This window comes from Carassius auratus, unplaced genomic scaffold (genome assembly GCF_003368295.1).
Source record: "Carassius auratus strain Wakin unplaced genomic scaffold, ASM336829v1 scaf_tig00023288, whole genome shotgun sequence".
Lineage (NCBI taxonomy): Eukaryota > Metazoa > Chordata > Actinopteri > Cypriniformes > Cyprinidae > Carassius > Carassius auratus.
In genome coordinates, this window is record NW_020525257.1 from 701,871 (window position 1) to 729,210 (window position 27,340).

General features: G+C 33.5%; 1 protein-coding gene across 1 annotated transcript in view; it reads right to left on the bottom strand.

Moving 5' to 3' along the window:
* LOC113077836 (DNA nucleotidylexotransferase-like) overlaps nt 1-27,340 on the bottom strand; it is an 84,620-nt gene that overhangs the window by 18,125 nt on the left and 39,155 nt on the right. The window contains exons 9-10 of the mRNA XM_026250100.1: nt 19,123-19,356; nt 16,611-16,694 (exon numbers count right to left, since the gene is read on the bottom strand). Of these exons, the coding sequence (XP_026105885.1) occupies nt 16,611-16,694; nt 19,123-19,356 (318 nt within the window). The remainder of the gene's footprint in view (nt 1-16,610; nt 16,695-19,122; nt 19,357-27,340) is intronic.

Sequence of the window (27,340 nt, forward strand, 5' to 3'; positions counted from 1 at the left end):
ATTTTCATTGTATGGACAACAAAAATGAAACAAAAAATTGATGCATTTGGGAAAAGCAGTCTCTTTACGCATATTGAGACTGGATTATTGTAAGTAACGAGAGCAATGAAGTCTGGATAGAAACAGATGCACGAAGGCCACAGTCTGCTGCCCTTTCATTGCCTCGTCTGAACACACAGAGAGATTTATTCAGCTTCGCTCGTGTAACTGGAGACTGCTGAGGTTATTACTGAATATAATGAGACATCTTTCTACATTTATCCACTTTACAGAGCGTTTATAAAGATGCATTAAAATGAACAAACGAGCTACTCCACAGAAACAGTGTTGACTGAAGCCTTTACATCTCGAACTGGATTTTATTGAAAAGTTTAATCCAGCGATACAGACACAGACTGCATGTGAATCAATATATATGTGTGAGATTAATTACCTCAGCAGATGCATGTTTGCATGCTTTCATAATTACGGAAAGTCTGACAATATGTTCTAGAAATGAAAATATAGTTAAATATTGGAAAACTGTAACTGAGGTATAGAAAGTAAAACTTTCTATGCAAAACTCTATATTCTTGAGATTTGCATTAAAAAAAAAATATTTCCAAAATTAAAATGTATTAAAATGAAACACCACAAGTGTTCTTATTGTTAACTAAACTAAAACTACATTTTTATTTTATTTTTTGGTAATTGAAACCATGCTCAAATAAAAATAAAAAATGAATATTGGATGAAACTTTTAAGATCTAAATGAAAATTAGAAACTAATACTGAAACTGAAAAAAAGTTTAGAATTAATTATGATTATATATGATTAATAGCATGATTATATATATTAATGTAATGATAAAACCGATTAGAAACTAATACCGAAATTGAAAAGAAGATGAATTACTGAAGCAGTTTTTTAAAAGTTTTTAAAAAGTTTGGATAAAGTTTATATAAAAAGTTTAGAATTAATTATGATTATGTATGATTAATATCATGATTAAAACCCTTTATTAGATTCATTTATGACAAGAGTGCACCCTCAAAAATCAACATTTTAAAAGGAGTTCTGACCTTTGTCAAAAAAAAAAGACTTCTTCATTGCCTCACATTTCACATTTTAAAAATCATCAGAAATTATATATAACTGAAAACTTAAAATCTCAAAATTCATCCTTCAAAACCCATTTTAAAATCAGACATTGCATTACCATGTAAATGGTACATTAATATCATGTTACAAAATGTTTTAATTCATGAATTATAAAAATGTAGGTTTGGATCGTGCACTATAAAGTCTATTTTCATAAAGTTTAACCCTCTCAGGCTCAAATTAAGTTTTAGTAACTTAGTAACTTTAGTAACCTTTAGTAAAGTTTTTAGTACTCCAGATACATAAAATATGTATCTGGAGTAATAAGGTTTTCAGTTACTTTAGTTTTGCAAATCTGCAACGCCTGCCTTGAGACGGTTAAATATATGAATATAATGATAAAACAAATCAGAGTCTTGATTAATATCTTGATAATATATTATTTTCATGCGACAAAGTAAAACAAATATATTTGCATATAACATAAAACGACTCTCCACATTCACTTAATAATAGTACTAATGCTACATAAGTGGTGATAATAAGAGAAAAGTTATTATTTCTATCAGACCTCCTGAAGAATCTGTGGATGGATCTCTGTATATTCACTAGTGAACCCAGAACAGATGAAGCTCTGCGCTTTATTCCTCTCACGCCGCATCTTCTCGGTCCTCAGACAGACCGTGCTAATCAACATCCTTCAGGTGATGATGGAGAGAGCACAGCCGTGTGTCTGTGTTTCAGAGCTTGACCTTGTGTGCTCCTCTGTGGCTCGTTGTTGATGAGTTTGGGACGACTTCAGGAATCAGTCAAACACTACACTCCTCTACTGCGACTATAAAGGAACGCTCAAATATTATCTCTAAGTAGTCATCTTCAGTATCATGATAATCATTTTCATTATATGATATGTGACCCAGGAGCACAAAAGCAGTCTGAAGTCTCTGGGGTATATTTGTAGCAATAGCCAAAAATACATTGTATGGGTCAAAACTATACATTTTTCTTTTATGACAAAAATCATTAGGATATTAAGTAACGATCATGTTGCATGAAGATATTTAGTAAATTTCCTAACGTAAATATATCAAAACTTAATTTTTGATTAGTAATATGCATTGCTAAGAATTCATTTGAACAACTTTAAAGATGATTTTCTCAATATTTAGATTTTTTTGCTCCCTCAGATTCCAGATTTTCAAATAGTTGTATCTCAGACAAATATTGTCCTCCTAACAAACCACACATCAATGGAGAGATGATTTATTCAGCTTTCAGATAGATAGATAGATTCTAAAATTATTAAAAATTATTACAAATAATTAAGATTTTCAGAAACATGAAAAATAAACAAATCTAAATAACTAAATGACTAACAAACTAACAACCATCTAAATAAATAAATCAATAAATCAACATTCACCAGTTTATTAATGCTATTCAAAAGCATAACAATTGTAATAAATAAAAAAGAGCAAAAATATCAGAATATTTCCAGCCTTTTATTATATTTATAATAAATAAATAAATACACGACTGAATGACTGAATTAATTATTATAATATTTTCTATTTTCTCGTCTTTGATGATATTCAATTAAATAACCAACTAAATAACTAACTAATATATATATATATATATATATATATATATATATATATATATATATTTCCAGTCTTTAAAAAAAAATACTAATAATAAATACAATCTTTTCCAGGCTTTGATGGTGCTCAAAAATATAAAAATAAAATAAATAAAACTAAATTAATAAATAGCATCTAAAACATAATGCCTACATTTTTTCCAGTCTTTGAAGATATTCAGAAACATACATATATATATATAGTTTTTTATTAAAATTAACTGATTCCTGCAAACCAAACAAAGCACTTCAGACCGCTGTAAGCTTCAAATCAGAAACTCCATTAAAACATCCCAAGCACAGAACGAGTCTACATTAGATCGATCATTAATATCTAAACCCTGAGCAGAGCGACGCGTGATCCGTTCTGGCGTTTCAATTAAAGGAGACGGTCTGTACATGTGTGAGGTTTGCTCCAGTATCACCTCTCACAGGTGCGAATGTGCTGCGATGCAGGTGATAATGTGTGTGTGTGTAATACTCAACGGTACCGTAGTATAATGTCAGACTAAATTAAACCACATTCCCCGCTCGCCTCATTGTCTCTCCTTATGGAGGAGTCTCCTTCCCAAAATCATCTCGCACTCGCTGCCATCACACCAGCTGGGAATGAGCAGAAGTGTGGCTCCCAAAAGCCCAATGCAATTGCCCTCTTATTGTCCATTCACACGCCACTTCTGTGTGTGTGTGTGTGTGTGTGTGTGTGAGCATTGTAAGGCACCAGAGACACTCCAGATGCTTTTAACCTTCATTTTCAAAAACAAATCACGCAATAACTATGCAAATACACATTTTTAATTCTCAATTTCATTTTCAAACACTAAAATGCACGGATAAACAGAGTTCAAGCTAACTACAAATAAACATATTTACTCAATATCTGTGAAAACTGCTTCCTATTTGTGTGAAATCGGTGGCAATTTGGGTTTATAAGTGTAGCTAAACAAATCTTAATATTTTCCAGACTTTAATGAGTCTCAAGAAATATTTATTATTTAATTATAAGTTATTATTATTGTTGTTGATGCTGTCTTTAATGTTACTGAAATAAGTAACAGTAAAAATAGTTATACTGTTAAATGACTGCTATGAATTTAAAGTTTATACTCTTTTTTTAACATTCATGAAATTCATGAAAAGTAAGCATTTATTTTAAATATGTATTAAAATAACTTATTTACTTACATTTTATTGTGAAAATAAAATCTGCAGCATTAGATGTATTTAAATGTATTTACTGTATTTTTGATCACTTTAATACACTGTTGCAGAATATTATTTGAATAAAAAATTAATAATATTAAGTTCTAAAAAACTTTTTATATTTTTGTCAACCATCCAAACATATATTTTAATAGTGTATTTCATTAAATACTAAAACTTACTAATAAAAAAATTATATATATTATTTTTTTAATTATTAAAATATTAAAATATTTTAACTTTTAACCTTTTAACTTCACTGAGATGAAGCAATCAATGCAAATAAAAAATACTGGTTCTGAGCTATAAATAAAACTGGAATAAAAATGCATTAAACCTAATAAGTAATATTTAAAAATAACAAAAAGTTATACAAATGAAAGAAGTGCAACACAAAATTACCACAAAAAATAATAATACTAAAAAAGTATAAAGATAAAAGCTAATTGATCATTTAATAAAACTATTTTATTTTCTAGATGATTTTATCTATCCAACAAGTTTTCATTTCTATAATGATTAGGAGTTTTCCAGTCGTTCATATTTAAAGCAGCTATCACAACAGGACCCAGATTTAACAATAAACACCCCATGAATCACTCTAACAGGAACAGAGGTAATGCTTTTCCTTCTCCTAAAAATCCCTGAAGAGCGTCACCTCAGTCAAGCATTACTCTCATCGAGTTATCCTCACTAAATAGACCCTCAGAACCAAATTAAGAGGCTTTTTAATTTCACAGAGACGTCTAGTGGGACAAATCATCAACACATTTCCATCCATCAGGACACCTGCTGAAAACAATCTGTGCGTTTAACACTCAGACACAGACACACATCACTGTCTTTATTTCATCAAATCAGAATAAATAGTGCACACTTATGACTAACAATCGCTTTGTTATCAAGGGTTTACTAAGTAAAGTATCTCTAGTACTACTGCACTGTTACGGAAAATACACTGTACATAAGGTTTTAATATAGACTTCCAAAGAATGTAGAGTAGTATTAATTATTCGCAACATTTACTAATACATTTAATAAAGAATTGTATTATTAACTAAAAATGACAAAGATTAATAAATGCTGTAATAATGAAATTTGTCTTTGTCTTGACTTTAGATACAAATGCACAACGTATATTAAAAGTTAATTTAAAGTCTTACTGAAAATGTTAAATTTTATATTCGAATATTATAAATTAGACATATTAAAATATATATTATTTAGGAAGTTATAGGTGTGTGTGTATAATATTATAAAAATATATATTTATTTAAATTTTATATAAAATTAATTAGAAATTTGCTTAGTAGTAGTGATTTTTAGCCAGTTTACCATTCCAATTAAGATAAAAACATTATATTTAATGACTGGTTAACTGCATATATATATATATACACACATACACAGGAACTGGTCATATAATTAGAATATCATCAAAAAGTTGATTTCACTAATTCCATTCAAAAAGTGAAACTTGTATATTATATTCATTCATTGCACACAGACTGATATATTTCAAATGTTTATTTATTTTAATTTTGATGTTTATAAATGAAAACTAAGGAAAATCCCAAATTCAGTATCTCATAAAATTAGAATATTGTGAAAAGGTTCAATATTGAAGACACCTGGTGCCACACTCTAATCAGCTAATGAACTCAAAACACCTGCAAAGTCTTTAAATGTTCTCTCAGTCTAGTTCTGTAGGCTACACAATCATGGGAAAGACTGCTGACTTGACAGTTGTCCAAAAGACGATCATTGACATCTTGCACAAGGAGAGCAAGACACAAAAGGTCATTGCTAAAGAGGCTGGCTGTTCACAGAGCTCTGTGTCCAAGCATATTAATAGAGAGGTGAAGGGAAGGAAAATATGTGGTAGAAAAAAGTGTACAAGCAATAGGGATAACCCCACCCTGGAGAGGATTGTGAAACAAAACCCATTCAAAAATGTGGGGGAGATTCACAAAGAGTGGACTGCAGCTGGAGCAAGTGCTTCAAGAACCACTACACACAGACGTATGCAAGACATGGGTTTCAGCTTCGCATTCCTTGTGTCAAGACACTCTTGAACAACAGACAGCGTCAGAAGCATCTCGCTTCAAAAAGGACTGGACTGCTGCTGAGTGCTCCACAGTTATGTTCTCTGATGAAAGTAAATTGAGCATTTCCTTTGGAAATCAGGGTCCCAGAGTCTGGAGGAAGAGAGGAGAGGCACACAATCCACGTTGCTTGAGATCCAGTGTAAAGTTTCCACAGTCAGTGATGGTTTGGGGTTCAATGTCATCTGCTGGTGTTGGTCCACTGTGTTTTCTGAGGTCAAAGGTCAACGCAGCCGTATACCAGGAAGTTTTAGAGCACTTCCTGCTTCCTGCTGCTGACCAACTTTATGGAGATGCAGATTTCATTTTCCAACAGGACTTGGCCCCTGCACACACTGCCAAAGCTACCAGTACCTGGTTTAAGGACCATGGTATCCCTGTTCTTAATTGGCCAGCAAACTCGCCTGACCTTAACCCCAGAGAAAATCTGTGGGGTATTGTGAAGAGGAAGATGTGATATGCCAGACCCAAGAATGCAGAAGAGTGTTGCACCAGGTGTCTTCAATATTTCACAATATTCAAATTTTCTGAGATACTGAATTTGGGATTTTCCTTAGTTGTCAGTTATAATCATCAAAATTGAAAGAAATAAACATTTGAAATATTTCAGTCTGTGTGTAATGAATGAATATAATATACAAGTGTCACTTTTTGAATGGAATTGTGATGATATTGTGATGACTGTGATGATATTCTAATTATATGACCAGCACCTGTATATACAAATTCTTTATTATATATATATATACTATTAATAATTGAATTGTGTATATAGGAAAAAATATATTCCATTCATGCCAATATATAATACATTCATACTAGTAATGGGAATTCTTAATCAGAATAGAATACTACTAATTAGAAAGTACTAATGATATACATACACAAAAACACACATATACTGTATGTATATATATATATATATATATATACTCATCTGTGTTTATTCAGGGTAAATGCTGTTGAAAGACTAAACAACAAACTGAGAGAATTAATTAAGGATGAATTTGATAAAGCGCTGGCCTTAAGAGTGTTTAGCGCTCGTCCCCTTCGGCATGAGTGTGTGTGTGTGTGTGTGTGTGTGTCTGACTGAGCTCTCGCTCCTGATAGGAAATAAGTGATGTTTCCTGCCAATGAGGGAATATAAATCTGACTCTATCATAGAAGAGACACAAACACAACCCTCGGCCTCGACACCCTGCCTTAAAGTCTGCGAAAAACAGACCGATTAATCACACACCAGCACCTGGCTTTGACTAATTACTCTACAGGAGAACACACACACACACACACACACAGGTAAGGTAAGGTAAAGCAGTAAGAATCCCACACTAAAGATCCTCACAGGAGAGTAACGCGTGACATTCAGACAGTCAGATATCGGCCGCTGGTTCTCCTCTAAAGTGAGGAGGTTGTTTTGGGAGGTGTTTGCCGGGTCAGACGGCCCTCCTGTTCTGTCTTTAGCTGATGAAACCCTCCAATGTCCTCATTCATCAAAGCCCAGAACACATATTAATTATCGTCCACCTTCAGCCGAACAGCAGAGGACAAAGCAACACCACACACACATATACAGTGACCCCCAAAGCATTCAGACACTTAAAACACACTCGCTTCTCATTGCATTAGATGACAGATTTAATTTTCTGAGGAAAGTTAAACAGCAAGCGCTGATGGTTCATGTGAAGGTCATTTACACTATGTAGGATGTTCTGTTCAGTTCCTCTTCTGCTCACCAAGGCTGTTTTTATTTGATTAAAAATACAGTAAAAATAGGAAATATTATTACAATTTAATTTATCAGTTTTCTATGTGAATATCTGTTAAACTGTAATTTATTTCTGTGATGCTCCGCTGTATTTTCAGCATCATTCCTCCAGTCTTCAGTGTCACACAGAAATCAGAATAATATGATTTATTGCTCAAGAAACATTTCTGATTATTATCAATGTTGAACACAGTTCTATATTTTAATGGAAACTGTGATACATTAAATTTTTCAGGATTCACAGATGAATAGAAAGCTCAAAAAACAGCATTTATTTGAAATAGAAATCTTTAACATTATTAAATGCCACTTTTGGTCGATTTAATGCATTGCTGATGAATAAAAGTATTTTGTTATTTGATTCAACATCAGTTGGACATGAAGAATGCTGTACTCTAACCACCTCATAAAAACTTTGATGTATTGAAACAGGAAATTGTTATTTTTTCATATCATATTAACAATATCACAAATGCACAGTCACGACTGCAAGACATCAGCATTTTGATTCATCGTGTACCCAAGAAGAGAAAGAAAAAACTGTCTTTCAATGCCCATCTATAAGAAAACTGACAACGATTGAAAGTACGCTGGCATAAAGCTGAGCTCAAAACTAACAAACACATACAACATCCACAAAACAGTTTTAGAAGAGCTATAATGAGTCAATTAAAACTAAAACAAAAGACTCAAATGTTGGTCAAATTTGTATGTAAAAAAAAAAAGATTTTTCAAATATACAAATAAATTTACTGTAGTATGATTTACAAAAACAAAAATATATACACTATTTTAGTGTTTCTGCTTCAGAATGTCATGTTTAATTCAGTGTGTTATTTGAAGTTTTTGTTACTGTTTGTGAAAATTACTAACTTTACTGTTTTAAACTGTAAAAAATGATTTGTCAAAATTGTACATGAAAGATTACTGAAGTATATTAGGTCTTTATATTTCAAAAATGTATGTTTAATTCAATGTGTTGCTTGCAGCTTCTTTGTAATTATTTTTAAAATACAATAATTTCAAAATAAAAGTCAAAATAGTTCCAAAGTAAAATCTACAAAATTTTCATGTGCAATTCATGTTTCTCTGTAATTGTCATTTTTAAGTCAAAATTGTTAATCTTACACTGTAAATACATCAATTATAGTTACATTGTTTTAAGTTGTAACGACAACGATTACTGGAGTACATTTTAAAAGAAAATGCTATTTTATCGTTTTTAGTTTTTTTCTTTTAATTAAAATTTTATATTAAATATGTTATTTGTGGTTTCTTTGTAAGTACTTTTAAAATTCACTAGCAAAAGTCAAAAGTGCACTAAAAAATTAAGTTTTAAATATAACAATAATATTGACGTATGTTTCACAAAAAACACTTTAAAATTGTATTTTTAATTCAATGTTTTAATTGCTGTTTCTTTGTATTTGTGAAATTATTGACAATCTCTGAGAGAAAAATAAAATCTTACACTGTGAAAAAAACAGAAGTTTGTGAGTGAAAACAAAGATCATTGGACTAAAAGAAAGTTTTACAAGGAAACATTATTTTAGTATTTCTGCTTCAAAATTTAATATTAAATGTGTTGTTTGCAGTATCTTTGTAATTATTTGTGAACTTTATTAGCGAACTTGTTTCAAAGTACATAAATACATTATTTTGAAGCTGTAAAAAATAAGATTAAAGTACAATTAAATACTATTTTATTACTTAAAAATACTATTTTATTAATTTTTAATGAATACTTAATATTATTTTAATAATTAATTATATTAATTTTGTTATTTGCAGTTTCTTGGTAATTATTTGTGAAATTTACAAGCAATTTCACGTCAAAATTGGATAACAGTATGAATAAAATAAGGTATTACTCAGGTATGTTTAACAGGAATTCTGAGTGTAAATAGTTTGTACTTTTCGGTGAACACCCATTGGTTTCAGTCCACCATCACATTACTGTGCAACTCAAACTTGTTAGTCTCTAATTACCAGCTTATGGAAGATGCTTCATCTTCAGCGGATGGATTTGCATAAGTGCCAGGATGTAATTGGTATAATATGAGCATGTTCCGTTATTACCTCCCCTTAATCATTCTGTAATGTGTCACTGAAGGAAGCTGGTGATCAAAGGTACCCGGACTAACCATGATTAGCCATCCCTCCCAAAACAGCTACGCCATCCGCGCTCATTGGTCAGAAACAGGACGGCGCTCATCTATCCTTCAGAAAACGGACAGAAACTGAGAGGCAGGAATAGAATCAGAAAACAGAAGTAAACTAGAGCACTTCGCAGGGATAAAAGTATATCATTATCCCAGCGGTGGCAGGCAAATGTTCTTTCACTTAATTAAGCGTAAGAAGAAGAAATGAGCTGCTCTCCACACAAAAACGCGACTCGGTGGAGTGTGGAAATGACCGCGGCTTTGCGCCAGAGATACTTCATTGATCTTCATTAGCTCGATAAGGGCTTTAATGGGGCTTCGGGGTGGAAGAGCGAGCTTCGACTCGATTACGAGGACATCCTCGAGCCGCTGACCTTCAGAGACGGTGACAAACAGAAGAGTGTGAGAGACTGAGAGAGAGTGACGGATAAAACATACGTGCACTCGGCTTTCAGAAATGTGTTAGGTGCACATGAATGACCAGGCGAAGAACCAAAAAGTTTGCATCCGTCTCACACTCGAAGATGTGCAGGCAAAAGGAAACACCCATACAATGCAGCAATCATCATTAATTGCAGGAGAGAACCTCAGATTATTAATTTCAAAAGCGCTTTCCATATACAGTACAGACCAAAAGTTTGGAAACATTACTATTTTTAATGTTTTTGAAAGAAGTTTCTTCTACTCATCAAGCCTGCATTTATTTGATCAAAAATACAGAAAAAAATATGTAATATTTTGAAATATTATTACAATTTAAAATCATTGTTTTTACATTTATTATACTTTAAATTATAATTTATTTCTGTGATGCAAAGCTGAATTTTTAGGATCATTATCACATGATCCTTTAGAAATCATTCTAATATGATGATTCGTTATCAAAGCTGGAAACAGTTCTGCTGCTTAATATTTTTTCAGAACATGTGACACATTTTTTTAGGATACTTCGATGAATAAAAAGTAAAAAAAATTTAATGAAGACATATAATTATGAATTAACTAATCAATATTGCCCTATTGTTTTATATAATGCATTTTAAGTATTTTAAACTCTGCAGACCAGGTACAGGGTCCAAAAATAGCATGCAAAATGTTCCCGTTTCATTTGCACACCCTTCCTTATATGGTATCAGCCCATATATGGGTTCATTTGAAAGCTTAGAGTGTTTTCTTTACAAAGAATACCATTAATTGGGGTTTTATGATAAATAAAGTAGTCAAATTAAGCTAAGAAATATATTTTCCCCCCCTATAAATTTCCGTCTAACGATTGCGAATAATTTTTCATAAGAATGTGTATTTAAAATATTTTTCACAAAACAGTCAAGTCATATATCACAAGAAAGCTCTCATTCTCAGGAATCTGATGATATAGATTTTATTGTGTGACAATCACAGATCGAATGATCTTCAACAGAATCGCGATGTAACATTTCTCACCTCATTGCAAATTATTATTTATCCACTTCAGTCAGCCGCAAACAGCCACACATACCTATATACTCGATATAATATTTTAGATTAGAATCTCTTCTTTCAAACAAGACCATTTTTACGTTTCTGCGTGCTTCCATTGCTGAGATATAAAGCGTTCTGTACAAGTGCGCAAAAGAGGACCAAATCTGACCAGATCTCTAACTCCTATTGATGCGCACTAAAGCCTTTCTTCTGCTATAGACATCTGATCTCTTTTGTGAAGCGCTATTAGTCCTAATAGCTGTCACTCAAGCCGTCTCATCCACTCAGAGGTGTGAAATCCGCAAAAGCGGGGGCTGGAGTGGACACTGACTGCCCCGTCCTGCTTCCGCCGGGGTGACGTCACTGAAGCGCTGGCCGAAGGGAAATTGTGTTTTTGGCTGCTTCTAAACAAAGAGCACGCGAGGGAATACTACAAGCGGAAGAATCTCCGGATTAACAATGCATAATATTCATAATACAAGTTATGGATGACCACCGTCGCCGTGGAGAGGTCAGGACGCGCATCTGGTAAGCGTATACGCGTGCTACTTGCTTTTATACATTTGATTCTTTATTTTGAAGCCTCGAAGCTCCGCTAGCCATAAGCTTATCTGTTTATTTTCATTATTGTACAGTATTTGACCGCATCTCAGTGAAGGTACAGTAAACAGTACAGTACTGGGTGGATGAACATAAATTAGTTTGTTGACGCTCCGAAGTTCGCGTACAAGATCGGGGAAGAGATTTAGCGCTGGTTTTGAATCAAAACAAACAGACATGCAGATAAAATATTAATTATTATACATGCTTGAGACAGGCGAGGTCTCCCAATCTTTACACGATGCAGAATAGACATAAATGAAATGATATGAAGCTGGAGATTGTGGATTCTATTTTAGAATGTGATAGACCAGATATTTTTTATAATTCTATGCATGTTGCTATTGTGCAATTTGACTTATTCTCTTTCAAAGACTGTTCAGAAAACACACACACAAAAAAGCACATTGTATTGAGATGGTTCATCATATGTGAAACAACATAAATAATACTATTTGTCACAAACAGCAGCTTTTTATGTAACTTCTGAGTGTTTTCTGTAAAATAATATACAGATATCACATTATTCCATACTGCAAGTGTGCAAAAGATGACTTCATACTTATTTAGACTAAAATTTTATACAAAAATGGTATTATTCCTTCCTTCAGTTGGAATAGAATAACTTTTGCATAGATTAAGATAGAAAGAAATTTCTTTTTTCCTCTATTAGCTGACATGTGCTAGAAAAACAAGAAATTGGTCTGAAGTTGCTAGGCCCTTCATTGCCTGAGCTATACTATTTCAAACTTCAGTTTACACAAATAAAATAAAAAAGCGCCTTGTTTTTTTCCCTATTTATTATAACACAGACAGCATATATTGTCATTTTTATCAATTTCAACAGTGTTTTATGTAATTTCAAAGGGTTTCCTTTAAAATGATACCAAACTCTGTGATCTTACACTTTTCCATGTGTATAGGGAAGCATTCAAAATTAGGTAGGAAAATGGAAAAACGGAAATCCCCAAAATAGCATTTGTGCTTAAGAGGTTTAAAGGCAGTTTTTGGCTTAGGTCAGAATTTTTAACCACAAAAAAACACGGTTAATTGGTTAAAATTTTTCGTAAAACCATGGCTTATTTTGACTATTAGAAAATCACTAACTGATCTAAACTTTAATAAAGATTAATCTTTAATTTATACGGTCAAATATGCAACACTGTTTTACATTTCGTTACTTTATTCAATTTCTGTACCTAAAAACTAATGTTAGACCTACCTAAATAAATAAAAACACTGAAAATCACTGTGTATTTTATTTCTGTCTTAACTCTACTGTATTTATTTCTGTTGTTGCTTTGATATAAAGTTCATATTTTCTTTATTTTTATTTGACGGTATAGTTTCTTCATAAACATTGCACAGACCGATCCGTACCGAAACAGTGATACAAACCGTTGAACCGTTTCATCTCTAATCAGCAAATTGCATATTTTTGCTAGATTTTTTTTTTGAGTATATGAGCTATAAAAGCCTGGTGTATCGAATATGACACTAAAACACAGTACTTTTTAGATTTTCTTTCTTTATTTTGTCTTAAAGGTCAATAAACTCTTTCATTTAACAATAAAATAAACTAAATTCGGACTAGTTTTTCATGTGCCAGGCTTTACAGGGTTCAATGCATGATGAAGGTGACTGGATGCATCTGAATGCAGCATCTCATGACCTTGAGATCTCCTCTATTCGTTGCGTTCGAATAAAACTCAACAGCATGATTTATTTTTATGCACAAATCTAACCAATCCTCAAACTGTCTGCGTGCTCTCTGCCCTTCCACTTCACAGAAAGTGATTTGTGCCTTCAAAAGTGTCAGACATTGACACTGAGAGTGTCTTTCCCGTCTCATGTGAGCTGGGCTTTTGACGAGATCATGCAAATGAACCCAAAGGACACGACACCGGGTTCAGAGATGAGGACGTGCACGTATCACACTGTCCATCATCTAACAACTCGTGCATCTGGTCATGTCTCGTATACAGCGGTGCATTAGAATCAACCGCATTAGATTCAAATGCACAAATACTTTTGAAGCAAAACATACATACATTTAAGTTTTAAAGTTTGCAACCCATTTCAATTCAATAATATGATGCACTCTTAATATAAAACAAGATTCAATGAGAAAAATTATAGAGTGGGATTTGATTTTATCCATTAAGAATTGATTGGATAAAAATGGCTTTTAAATAGAGTCGGTTCGATATCAGCTGAAAAGGATTGTTGCTTATATTGCAATATTTTTTTGTTGTTTGGAATCACAAGCACTGATGTTTTTTGGGAAAAGGGACAATTGTAATTTCATGTTGATTTTAATCTAACATGCTATTATTGTTCAAAAGGTTTTGGTCAATACGATTTTTGAAAGAAATCTCTCCTGCTCATCAATCCTTCATAAATTTGATAGTAAATGCAATAAAAAAAATGTTAAATATTATTACAATTTAAAATAACTGTTTTCTGTGTGAATCTGTGTTAAAGTGTAATTTATTTCTGTGATGCTCCGCTGTATTTTCAGCATCATTCCTCCAGTCTTCAGAGTCACATGATCTTCAGAAATCAGAATAATATTCTAATATAATTTATTTTAAATAGTAAATGTGTTTACGGTGACATTTGATCAGTTTAATGTGTCCTTGATAAATAAAAAATTAATAAAATAAATATTGTATATCACTGGAAAGGATTCAAACAGTTGGATTTTTTGCAAAAAGTAAAATAAAATAGTGCGACTTATTGTGGGAACTGACTTTACACGTCCACTAAAAATCACAGCGTTTTTCAGTCTGGTGACAGGACACATTATATTAACGCTGGCTCATTGGTGAAATCCTCCTGAGGAGTGTGGTCTGATCGTCTGTCAGCAGCGACCGGGGCGGCCCGACTTTGACAGATTGCTGCGTTATGGAAAAATTGCAGGAAAATCAATGCATGTTAATGTGAGCCGAGTGCCATAACTAAGCCAGAATCCGCCACCCGTCGGGACCTCATGTTTGATTAGTCATTGTCGGGAAAAAGCCAATATATTTTTAAGCCTGACAGTTAATTTGCACCAATTTTTCCATCAGTTTCTCTCTTTTTTTTTTTTTTGCCAGTTTGCAATTGTGTTTTCCATTAAAGTGCATGCATGGTGTGTGTATTTGTCATTCTGCTAATGTGCGTGTGTTTATGTGTGTGTGTGTAAATGCATTAATGGATTAAATGAGGACTTATTTTATCCCAAACACAATAACCAAAGCAATTTATTGCACACAAACAAACCGACCATTAAAAGCTAGAGCTGAACACAATAAACATGATGAAATTAAATATGTCCTCTAATGTCCATCATCAGAATATGAATGTGGTGATTAATATTTAGGACAGAATCGAGTAAAAAAAAACTCATGCTACACGTGTGCATTTCTGAATGAGGTCAATTACTCTGATCATGCAACACGATCTTTGATTCATGCAACTTTTTTTTTTTTAATCTAGAAAAGCACACACACACACACACACAAAAAATGAATGTTGGCTTATTTGAAAGTTTCAAAAGCCTTGAAGTTTTCAAGCCTCACAGATCACACACAGATCTATTTATATTTCCAATTCAACTTCCTGTAAGCAGTGGCCACTTCAATTCAAATCAGACGCATGAATGGAAAGAGCGCCAGGTCTAACACACACACACACACACACCTGCCAGTGTTGTGAGCTCTAGAGAGACATTTGCTTTAGTCGCATCAAGACAAAATGCCTTAATTATAATGATGTTTTTCCGACGCATGGAGAAAAGAGCATCTGAAGCAACATATATCATCAAAAAATCCACAAAGCATTTACACATGAATCATAATTGCAGGAAAAAAAAATCATCAACTCACTGTTAATTCATGTGAACAGCAGACAGAAACCATGACTAACTCACTGAGACATCAACATCTGGGCCCGTATTCTTAAAGATACTAGTAAACCTCTCTGACAGCTCCTAATTTACCTAAAAATGTGTAACTAGGAGTCTTGGCTTAAACGAGATTCAGGACCAGTCTGAGAGCATCAGATTGCTATGACACAGTCTTTACAAGACTTTGAAGAAGGTCAGTAGGGTCAATATAAGCCTAATGCAACACGATTCTTCCCTCTTCATGTTTTCTCCTCTGCTGAAGAAACTCTTTAGCCTCTTAAGTCCTCGTCCATACTCCTAACAATTTTGGACCTAAAGACTTCTTTTAAGGGTTAAGATGCTTTCTGAATTACTTTTTTCTCTACTACAATCTTTTCTTTAATTTTAAGAGGAAACACCAATTTTTTAAGAATTTTCTTGGAATTTTGTTACAAGGAGCAACTAATATTAGCACTAATATTTTTCATGAATGAATGAATACTCACATGGGCATGTTTTTGTGACATGTCAGGACACAACTCTGTGTGTGTGCGTGCGCGTGAGCGAGTGCGTGTGCGTGTGTGTGCGTGTGCGAGTGTGTGTGTGTGTGTGTGTGTGTGTGCGTGCGTGGGAGTGTGTGTGTGTGTGTGTGTGTGCGTGCGTGCGTGCGAGCGAGCGTGCGTGGGTGCGTGCGCGCGCGCGCGTGTGTGTGTGTCGTACCGTTGCTTTGTCGTACAGCGTGTGATTATCCAGCAGTTTTCCTCGCTCCAGTCTGGCGAATCGTCTCAGGTCTCTTTCAAACAGCTGAAAGAACAGAAAACCGAGATCTAATATTTCTCTTTTTAAGAATGCCACGTCATGTTCTCTGCACTTTAACATGGTAACATCATTCATTTAATGGCACCTTCATACAAAGTTAGTTTGAAAAAAATTGTTCAACAAACCTATATATATATATATATATATATATATATATATATTTTTTTTTTTTTTTTTTTTTTTTTTTGTTCACAGATCAACAATATTTTCATGATTTCTGAAGATCATGTGACACTGAAGACTGGAGGAATGATGCTGAAAATACAGCGGAGCATCACAGAAATACATTACACTTTAACACAGATTCACACAGAAAACAGAAAAATTATATATGCAATTGTATTTAAAAATATTTAATTTTAGTTAAAATAATAATATTCAAAATGCATTACATATAATAAATATTAATAATAATAATAATAACATTCCTTTATAAATTTTTAAATAATTTATGTTTAATTTATTAACAATTCTAAATAAACACTAAATATATAATAATTCTGGTCATTTAGAATCTAAAACCCATTCCATTTATTAGGACTATTATATATATGTGTGTGTGTGTGTGTGTGTGTGTGTATATATATAGGATCTTTTTAATATCTCAGACATTTTAGTAAAGCACAATGAGATTAAATGCAGCACACGAATGTTGATATTGATCCAGGATCCCGTGCTATTTGTGTAAATCTCATTGTGCATCATAATATCAGACTGTCTGATCAGTTACAGATAATATTACCCGAGCGCAGTCAGTTCCCGCTCGTACACAAATAGAATAATCCAAAGAATGAAGCCATTAAACCGTAGAGCGTCTGCAATATTATGGAGTTTGTTATTTCTTGTTTATATATTTCCCTTGAGCAAATAAAGCAGTTAAATGAGATTTAAAGTGAACCTGAACACACCACCGTGCGCTGATGCTGTTGTTTATGGCGTTAAGCATCGTGAATCTCTGTAGAGACTCTTATCGTGGCCAGCAGACCTTTTTAAACGCTCCTTCATTACGCTCTTCAAACATACAGTGCTTTTAATGTTTTCTGTCATTATCTGAAGCTCCTCTAGGTCACGGCTGCTCGGGCTGGAAATAAACACCATGAGGAGAGGACGCATTAATGAATAAATGCATGAATTCATTTTAAAGTACTCCCAACTTCTAATGAGATGCACATAATGGTGTGATTTATTAATAATGATAAGCTTCAGAAACGGACTTCCTCCTGTTCTCCATCTCAGTCGTCCCCGAACAGCTGCAGCGATCCGCGGGAGCTCAAAGCATCATGGGATAGCGAGGCCCAGGAGGCGCGACGCAGGGGACGTGACGCTCGGCACAAGGTCAGGGGTCATCTATAAACAGCTCGAGTCAAACTCTATCCGTCTCTGAAGCCCCTAAAGACTTTCTTCTGTGCTTAAGGGACAGAAACACAATAGATGGAGTCTATACTGTATGCACACTATTTAGGCCTACATTTAAGATCTTTTTGGATTAGACCACTTTAAAACAAACTAATAAACATAATGTCATGCATTTTTTTCTGTCACACAAAAATAATACGATCAAACATATTTTCTTTTACTTTAACTCATCAGATTAATTAAACTAATATCAAATTTGGTTTTTAATTCATGTGTGTGTTTTGTTTTTAATGTATTTAAACATTTAACTTTAAGTAAAAAAAAAAAAATATATATATATATATATATATATATATATATATATATATATACTGTATATTACTGCTTTTTTTAAATAAAAAATGTAAATAGATTTAAATGAAAATTATTTTAAAGTCAGTTTTATATAAGTTAATTTAAAATGACTTTTACAGCAAATTTTATTATACATAAAAATTTAATTTTTTTGACAGTGTGCATAAATTAAAATTAGTTTTAAATACAAAATAACCAGGTGTGTGTGTGTGTGTGCGTGCATGCGTGTGTGTGTGTATATACATATATATATATATATATATATATATATATATATATATATATATATATATATATATATATATATATATATATATATACACACACACACACACGCATGCACGCATATATATATATATATATATATATATATATATATATATATATATAAATTATTAATTTAACTCTATAAATAAATATCTAACATTTAATTAAAATGTATTATTATTTTAATTTAATTTAATTTAATTTAATTTAATTTAATTTAATTTAATTTAATTTAATTTAATTTAATTTTATTTAATTTTATTTAATTTAATTTTATTTTATTTTATTAAAACTGTGTACTGTTTTATGCATGGATATTTGATATGCAATTCAAATATCTAAATCTTAAACTTATGCCTAAATATTTTTTCTGAGCATGTGAAATACGTTTTCAGGATTGTGCTTGATTTTGGGGCAGATATATCTGTGCTCGTACCGTGGATCCTGTCCATCCCAGCAGAGCGTAAGCGAAGCGTTCCAGCGGTGGAGCCACCAGATCCACACGCACGGCTCTCCAGTCCCTTCCTGCTCTCGCATCCGTCTCCTGCTCACGCTTCAGCTTTATGATCAGGAAACACTTGCTGTAATGATCCATGGCCTCAAAGCAGTGAGTCGGCAGCTGCCGCAGGTCAAAGGTCGACTCCTGGAAGTCTGAGTACAGCAGGATGTTCTGAGTGAAAGAGAGAGAATATGAAAAAACATCTACATTTTATACTCATTTCGTTTGTTTTCACAATAAAAGCACATGTGTTCCTGTAGCTCAAGCGGTAGAGCATGGCAAGGTTGGGGGTTCAAAGACGAATTTAAATAAAATCGAAACCTGTCAAAATGACCATTAGATTTCACATGGATAAATAAGACAAAAATCCACAAATAAAACAATTGTTACAGTCTTCCTGCATTTATTTCCAAGACAAAACATAAATATTTTTCTGCATAATTTTGCAATTTGTCTTTGTTTTCCTCTCATATGTTAACCAAATGGAAATGAAAAAGCAATGCATTTTGTATCGTTTGCAGTTCCACAGGAGCGTCCTGAAGACATCGGCCCAAACTGATGAAGCCCGACGTCATTTGCACCTTTAACAAGAGTTCACTTAATTTAACAAATGATTCGCTGTCTGACAGACAGAAGTCGCTATTTGCAAAAACACATCAGAACACCGCGCTAAATAAACTCAGCAAAGCCATGTGATTGGACTGAAGTGTGCTAAGTGTCACCAAATCTCAATCGCCTCCAATTCTGTTAAAGAATGCAGAAGCTGAAATACAATTCCTCTTAAATTATGAGGCTGGATCCCAGAGCAGCGGGACGTCTGCTTTAAATGATTCCACTCCACAAGAGATTAAATCAATTCATGACTCCTGCTCTCTACAATCACAATAAATAAAGAGTGGCGTAGCTTTAAATAAAGAGAGAGACAAAGGGAATGCAGTGTATGGACAGAAGAATGAAGTTCTTTTTTTCATTGACAGATGAAAGACATTATTAATATTTTAAATGAGTTTTTATATGATTTACTATTTGATTATTTATTATTATTATTATAAAATTTTTGTCATTATTCATATTCTGAATTATTTTTCTAGTTATTTCATTTTTATATATTTTAATTTTAGTTCAAGTTTTAGCAAAGTTGTTGTATATCATTCGTGCATTTATTTATTTAATGTCTATATAGTTTTTATTTATCTTTATTTCAGTTTTATTTTATTCTAGTACATCAACTACTAAATAAAACTTACATATGCTGCTTTTAACTGAAATAAGTTTAGGTTAAAATGTGAAGGAACCACAGTTGATGAAAGGGTAATAATTAAATATTTAGATCTAAAATTAAATTATATATATATTTTATTTTTAAAAAATTGACACTGGACAATTAAAATTTGTTTTAATATTATTGCAATTTAAAATAACTATTTTCTTTCTTCTGAATATATAGTAAACTGCGTTTCATTGCCGCAATCAAAACTAATATTTAAGCATCATTGTCTTAAGAGTCAAATGATCCTTCAGAAATTATGCTGATTTTAAATTTAAAAATGTTTTCTATTTGAAATTCCACAAAAATATTAAGCAAAACACTGATAATGAAAAATAACCATTATTTATAATTGTGTACTAATTAGCATATTATCATGATTTCTGAAGATCATGTGACACTGAAGACTGGAGTAATGGTGCTGAAAATACAGATTTGATCACTGAAATAATTTACATTTTACAATATATTCACATAGGGAAAAATATTCTTATTTTTTACTGTATTTTTTATCAAACACATGCAGCCTTTCAGAAAGATTAAAAATTTTAAATATTGCAAACTTTTGATCACTAGTGTATTAAAACAAGGATAAATGTTTCATGTGTTTATCTGCATATTATAAAATGCTTAAAATGACTGAATTTGCTGCTGCTTTTCTCAAAAATGTACTTAATATGCTTTGCGAAAAATATTATGTCAAAATAATCCCACCTGAATTCCTTTTTTCTTTTGTTTGGCCTTAAATAACTAACTTTATTAGATAATATTGCTTACCCCAACTTATGCTAATATTTATTTAACTTTTGATAAAAAATCGAAAATAGATTTTTTTATTAATTTTTTTGCCCTAGAATTGCAGAAATTAGACAAAAAATTTAATAAAAGTGGCTGCAAATAATTCAGAGTATAAATTGATTATGATTCCACAATCAAAGAATCCTGTATAGAGCTATAAAATGAATGTGAAGAGCAGCTCAGATCATTTGATCATGAGTTCATATTGAAATCTATTACTATTGTAGGCATTTTAGGAATCAAATCTGAGCACAGATTGAGGTGCTGCTGAGATCTTATTGAGGTCTAAGGAAACAACTAATACTATATAAACGAGATCTAATTTGCGGTCCGTTTCTCTGAGAACAGCAGACTTCAGTTGATTTGGCTGCATCTGACCGCTTATGGCTGCTGTATCTGTCCCATACAGTGCGTGAGATTGGGATTAGAGCATCTCTCATCACAGGAACCAAAGGTGTCCAGATGCCGCACACTTCCTGTGCATCCATGCTTTTTTAGTTCCCTGTCTGCCGGTCACTACAAGTTATGTCAAACAACATATGGGGTCTCACTTGGGAGGTCAATCATGTCTGAATTCAAAGAGAAAACGCCAATGAAAATTGGCTAATGGATTCTGCATACCTGAGCCACTCCCCATGCATACGGATATAAATAGGCAACAGGTGCATCCACTCATTAGATTTTACGTTCGGAACCGAGTAGTTGATGAACTTCATTACAAAGCCAATTCATCTTTGTGTTGTTCGAGGGCTGTTCCTGGTTGGTTTTACGGCATGATACAGAGGTGTCCTGCAGCAGTGGTTCCTCTGGGCTTCGACTGAAAGAGCAGTTTCCTTCTAAAAGAGCAAATCACGGACGATTTGCATCTTTTTCACACTACAAGCCTTTATTTCATCAGAAAACATCTCAGCAGTCCTCAGTGCATTGCATTCATCTGATTAAAATGAATTAGAAGCTATAACTTGCTAATATAATTCAGCCTTTAGTACATACATCTGAATACATTCAGTTGTGCTGAATTTATAGGAATATCTCACCCAAAATATGTGCATCCAGGCGTGCATGTTTATGCAAACGCTATCTGATGCTTCAGCAGTTTTATGCATTTGATGTTTTTTCTTTCTCTTTTGAAGGCCAGGACAAACAGCTGACGCAGAGGACAACAGCAAGTGTGTCACCATGACAACGGCGGATGTAATGTCACATTGGCAAGGAGCAGGAGTCGGAAACTTCAAACCCGCTGCCCCGAGAGCAAAGATTAGCTTGTGTTTGCACAGCACGTTTGAAACGTGCTGCCTTTGATTCACCAGGTTCTGCTGCAACTGTTGAACGTGACTGCTGAAATTGCTGTGCAGAGGTAGATCACAGCATGCATAGTGCGCATAATTCTTCGAGGAAATTATACATGACTAACTTCACATCTGCGCGCTATTTGAAATATGCATTCGACAGGAGAGTAATGCAGTGGAATGCAACTATTTAAGACCAGAAATAATCAAGTATGCAAATGCATGGTTAGCATTGTACATGATGCAAAATTTAAAACACAAAATAATAAAAGTGTATATATTTTATGCAGTTGCATTATTTTGTGCGTTAGCAATCAAGAAAACAAAACAAAAACCAAAAAACTCACTGCAGAAGCAATGTTTTGGCAAGGCATGAAACAAAAATTATATTCATAATTTATTAACAACTTTTTACATTTTTTATGACAATAATTGCTGATGCATTTATCATGTTATTGAATTAAGTTTAAAAAGTTCTGTCCCCTTAATAACAAGTTTAATAGCTTTTTCTTATAATAAAATAACTCTAAATTTTAATATTATAAAAAATAAAAAATAAATGGTTTCTAGTGTGTGGCCAACTTAAATCCAGATTACAGAACTACAAAATGATAATAAAGAATCAGAAGATTTTCAAGCAATGCCTACGGAGTATTTGAGTCCAGATTAAAAAATATGAAAATAAATCATCTTTAAGTATTTGTTGGTTTGATAAACACAGCAGTGATTATTAATGTGTTTGTATGAGTATTTTTGGGGACGAGTGGTTCTCAATTCCCTGTAATGAACTGAGTTCAGTGATTTACACAGTGTGAAATAAAACTGGTGGGTATGTGTTGGCTTGTCTGACACTTGAAGACCGAGGGCTAAAGGTTCGATCAGCAGGGGATGAAGAATCACTGACCCAACAGTTCTGCCAATTGATTGAGGTGACGGCACCGGCAGCCGTCCAATAACAGGTCTGCAGAGGCTTCAGTGCAATACACACAAAACCATTGATTATATTCGCTTTATAATCGACCCTGACAACCAGTGGCTGTGTTAATGTTTACCACAGGGGTCAGAGGAAATATATAAATTCACAGCTCTACCGCCATGACCCACTGAATCTTCTGAGACTGACCTTCTCGAGCAGCCAAACAACTGATAAATAAAAAATGATGCAGGCATCTTTCCACAAGGACATTTCTTATCCTTTCAGATGTATTTTACTGCTCGCTTGCTATGCAGGCTGGATGAATAAAACACCATGATGTGATGCCATGAGCCTCGAGGGGCGACATCTAGCATGACAAGGTTACTCGACTTAAAATCGACCTTCTTTACCGCCACTTAATCACCAGCTGTCTCTCGCCCCCTGGAGGCACGGAGGATGGAGACAGGATATTTATTCTCACTGGTTCTTCTTGCACAACTCCGAAAACTTCAGATCTGAGTTAAGTTTCTTTTTAAGTGTCAACTTGGTCTCAGGACCTAAAATCACCATTCAAAGGTCGGTTAGATATTTTAAGTCTCTTGCTCTCCAAGGCTCCAAGATTTTAAAAATATTATTACAATTTAAAACAGCTGTTTTCTATGTGAATATATGTGAAAATGTAATTTATTTCTGTGAACAAATCTGATTATTCAACATCTTTACTCCAGTCCTCAGTGTCACACGATCTTACTGAAGAATCTTACTGACCCCAAACGTTGGAATGGTATTGGAAGTGTGGTATTTTAAGTATTTTTTTATTTTTTTCAGAGAAATGTACTGGGACATGGTATAACAGTAAAACACTCTCAAAAAAGAATTCGTAATCTTGAACTCAAATGGAGAGAAACTAACTTGGAAGTTTTTAGAATGACATGGAAAAACAGTATGTCCAGCTATAGACAGGCTTTAAAAACAGACCCACAAACTCATTGAAAATAACCAAAATAATACAAGGTTTTTATTTAGCACAGTGGCTAAATAAACAAATAACCAGAAGCCATTCAATCTAAATATTCCCTCACAGTTTAATAATAATGACTTTATGATTTTCTTCACTGATAAAACAGATCATAAATACAATAACAAAAATAGATTCTACAGCATGTAACACTTCAGCTTCATTCAACGCACCCAAAGATAAACTGCAGTGCTTTACAACTATAGGACAGGAAGAGCTAAATAAACTTATCACGGCATCTAAACACCCACAACATGTTTATCAGATCCTGTACCCACTAAATTACTGAAAGAGTTGTTACCTGTAGCCGAAGAACCGCTTCTCAATATCATTAACTCGTCGTTATCTTTAGGTCACATCCCAAAACCATTTAAGCTGGCGGTTATTAAGCCTCTTATTAAGATCCTAATGAACTGGCAAATTACAGACCCATTTCAAATCATCCATTTATGTCAAATTTTTTGGGAAAAAGTTGTGTTTGCTCGATTGTGCTCCGTCTTGCAAAATTTTTCTCAGTCAGGTTTTAGGCCCCACCATAGCACAGAAATTGCACATGTTAAAATTACAAATGACTTGCTTCTTGCGTCAGATCAAGGCTGCATCTCATTGCTAGTTGCTGCGTTCGACACCATAGATCATGACATATTCATAGATCTATTACAAGGGCAGGATCTAAGATGGTTTAGATCCTACCTGTCCGATCACAACCATTTTGTTTATTTAAACAGGGAGTAATTTTTATCACCAGTAAAGTATGGAGTGCCACAAGGATCTGTCCTAGGTACGCTGCTATTTTTGACATACATGTTGCCCCTTGGTAATATTATTAGGAAATACAAGATTAGTTTCCACTGTTATGCTGATGATACTCAACTATATACTGTATCTGAAAAGGAGCAGATGAAACTTCTCAATTATCTAAGCTAACAGACGGTGTTAAAAATGTTAAAGATTTGATTACCAATCATTTTCTCCTACTGAATTCGGATAAGACAGAGATATTACCTATTGGACCAAAAAACTGTACACAGAATCTCTTGAATTACAGTTTGCAACTAGACGGATGTACTGTTACTTCCTCTACAGTCAAAAATCTGGATGCTATGTTAGACAGCAACTTGTCTTTTGAAAATTATATTTCCAAAATTACAAAAACTGCATTCTTCCATCTTAGAAACATTGCCAAGCTACGAAACATGTTACCTGTTCCTGATGTAGAAAAGCTAGTTCATGCATTCATGACCTCTAGACTGGACTATTGTAATGCACTTCTAGGTGGTTGTCCTGCTTCTTCAATGAACAAGCTACAGGTAGTCCAAAATGCAGTAGCTAGAGTCCTTACGAGGTCAAGAAAATATGATCATATTACCACAATTTTACAGTCTCTGCACTGGCTACCTATTAAGTTCCGTATCAGTTACAAATTATCATTACTTACCTATAAGGCCCTAAATGGTTCAGCTCCTGCGTACCTAACTAGCCTTCTACCACGCTACAACCCATCACGCTTCCTAAGCTCACATTTGGCTCCCAAACTCTGGAATAGCCTTCCTGATAATGTTCGGGGTTCAGACAAACTCTCTCCGATTAAATCTAGATTAAATCTAATCATATGCACATTATTATTCCTTAGCTTGGGTTGAACAAATAATTTTTGCTTGGTTAATTGCAACATATTATTATGGCTGCTAATAGTGTTCATCATCTGTTTTAGTCTTTAATTGATTTTTCCATACATTCCTGCCATATGTACATTAACTGACATTAACAACTTATAAGCTACTACTAAATGTATTGTAGAAACTTAATTTTCTGTAAAGCTGCTTTGCAACTAATTGTTACATGAAAAGTGCTATATAGATAAACTTGAATTGAATTTAAATTAAATGTTTTTATGTAAATTTGTATGTACAATTTACATTAATCAATTATTTATTCAGTGGTTTTGGTTGAATCTTGGCTTAAATATAAATCTTATGAGAATTAAAAGATCTGTGTGTGTGTGTGTGTGTGTGTGTGTGCGTTCTTCTTCTTTTGTAAAGAAACATTTCTCCATGACAGTAATGATATAAAATGGAAATCCCATGGACACTTTCTGCTCTTAATTCAACTGTATTACTATCTAGGAAGAAGCGATTGAGCTGTTAAAGAGTCTCATTTGTGATGTTTGTTTCCCTCAAGCTCAGATCTGAATGCAGGTGTGATCAGTGTTAATGTTTTTAACACAATTACAATATATAAGGACGGAGAGCAAGCAATACAAAGTGAAAGAGGAAGGAGTGCAGCAGCTGGGTTATTTTTAATCCCTGAAATGACAGAGAGGGCGACAGGCAACCCATCATCGGTCCGTCGCCTCCCACTCACTCGCCGCATGAACTCCTCCAGGCTTCCAGGTGGCAACAACACGCGTGTTTCATCGCTCTTGTTCACTCATAGCGGCTCCATCTATCTTTGCTTAGCATTCACTTTCTCATGTTCGTCTTTCTGATCCATCTGCAGCAGAAACACCTTCTCATGTCCAGATGTGTTATCTACTGACCTCTACACTCAACCAGCTCTTTATCAGTGAGTCTCACATCAACACCTAACACCATTACATTACATGCACGCAGCAATTCATAATGTGTCAAAGCTGGATTATAATTACAATCAAATGAGACATCTATACTGGAGATAGCAGTGTAATGTGGCTGTGTATCAGCAGGGCTGTGATTTGGGTGTAGGCTATGTTGTATATTATGACTATGTTGGCTACCATAGCTATACATAAAGACTTTAGATGACATGAAACTGTTGTCATCATAAATGCAAAAAATATTGAGCTGTTGTCTGCTGTTATGTCCCCATATGCCACAAATAAAACCTTT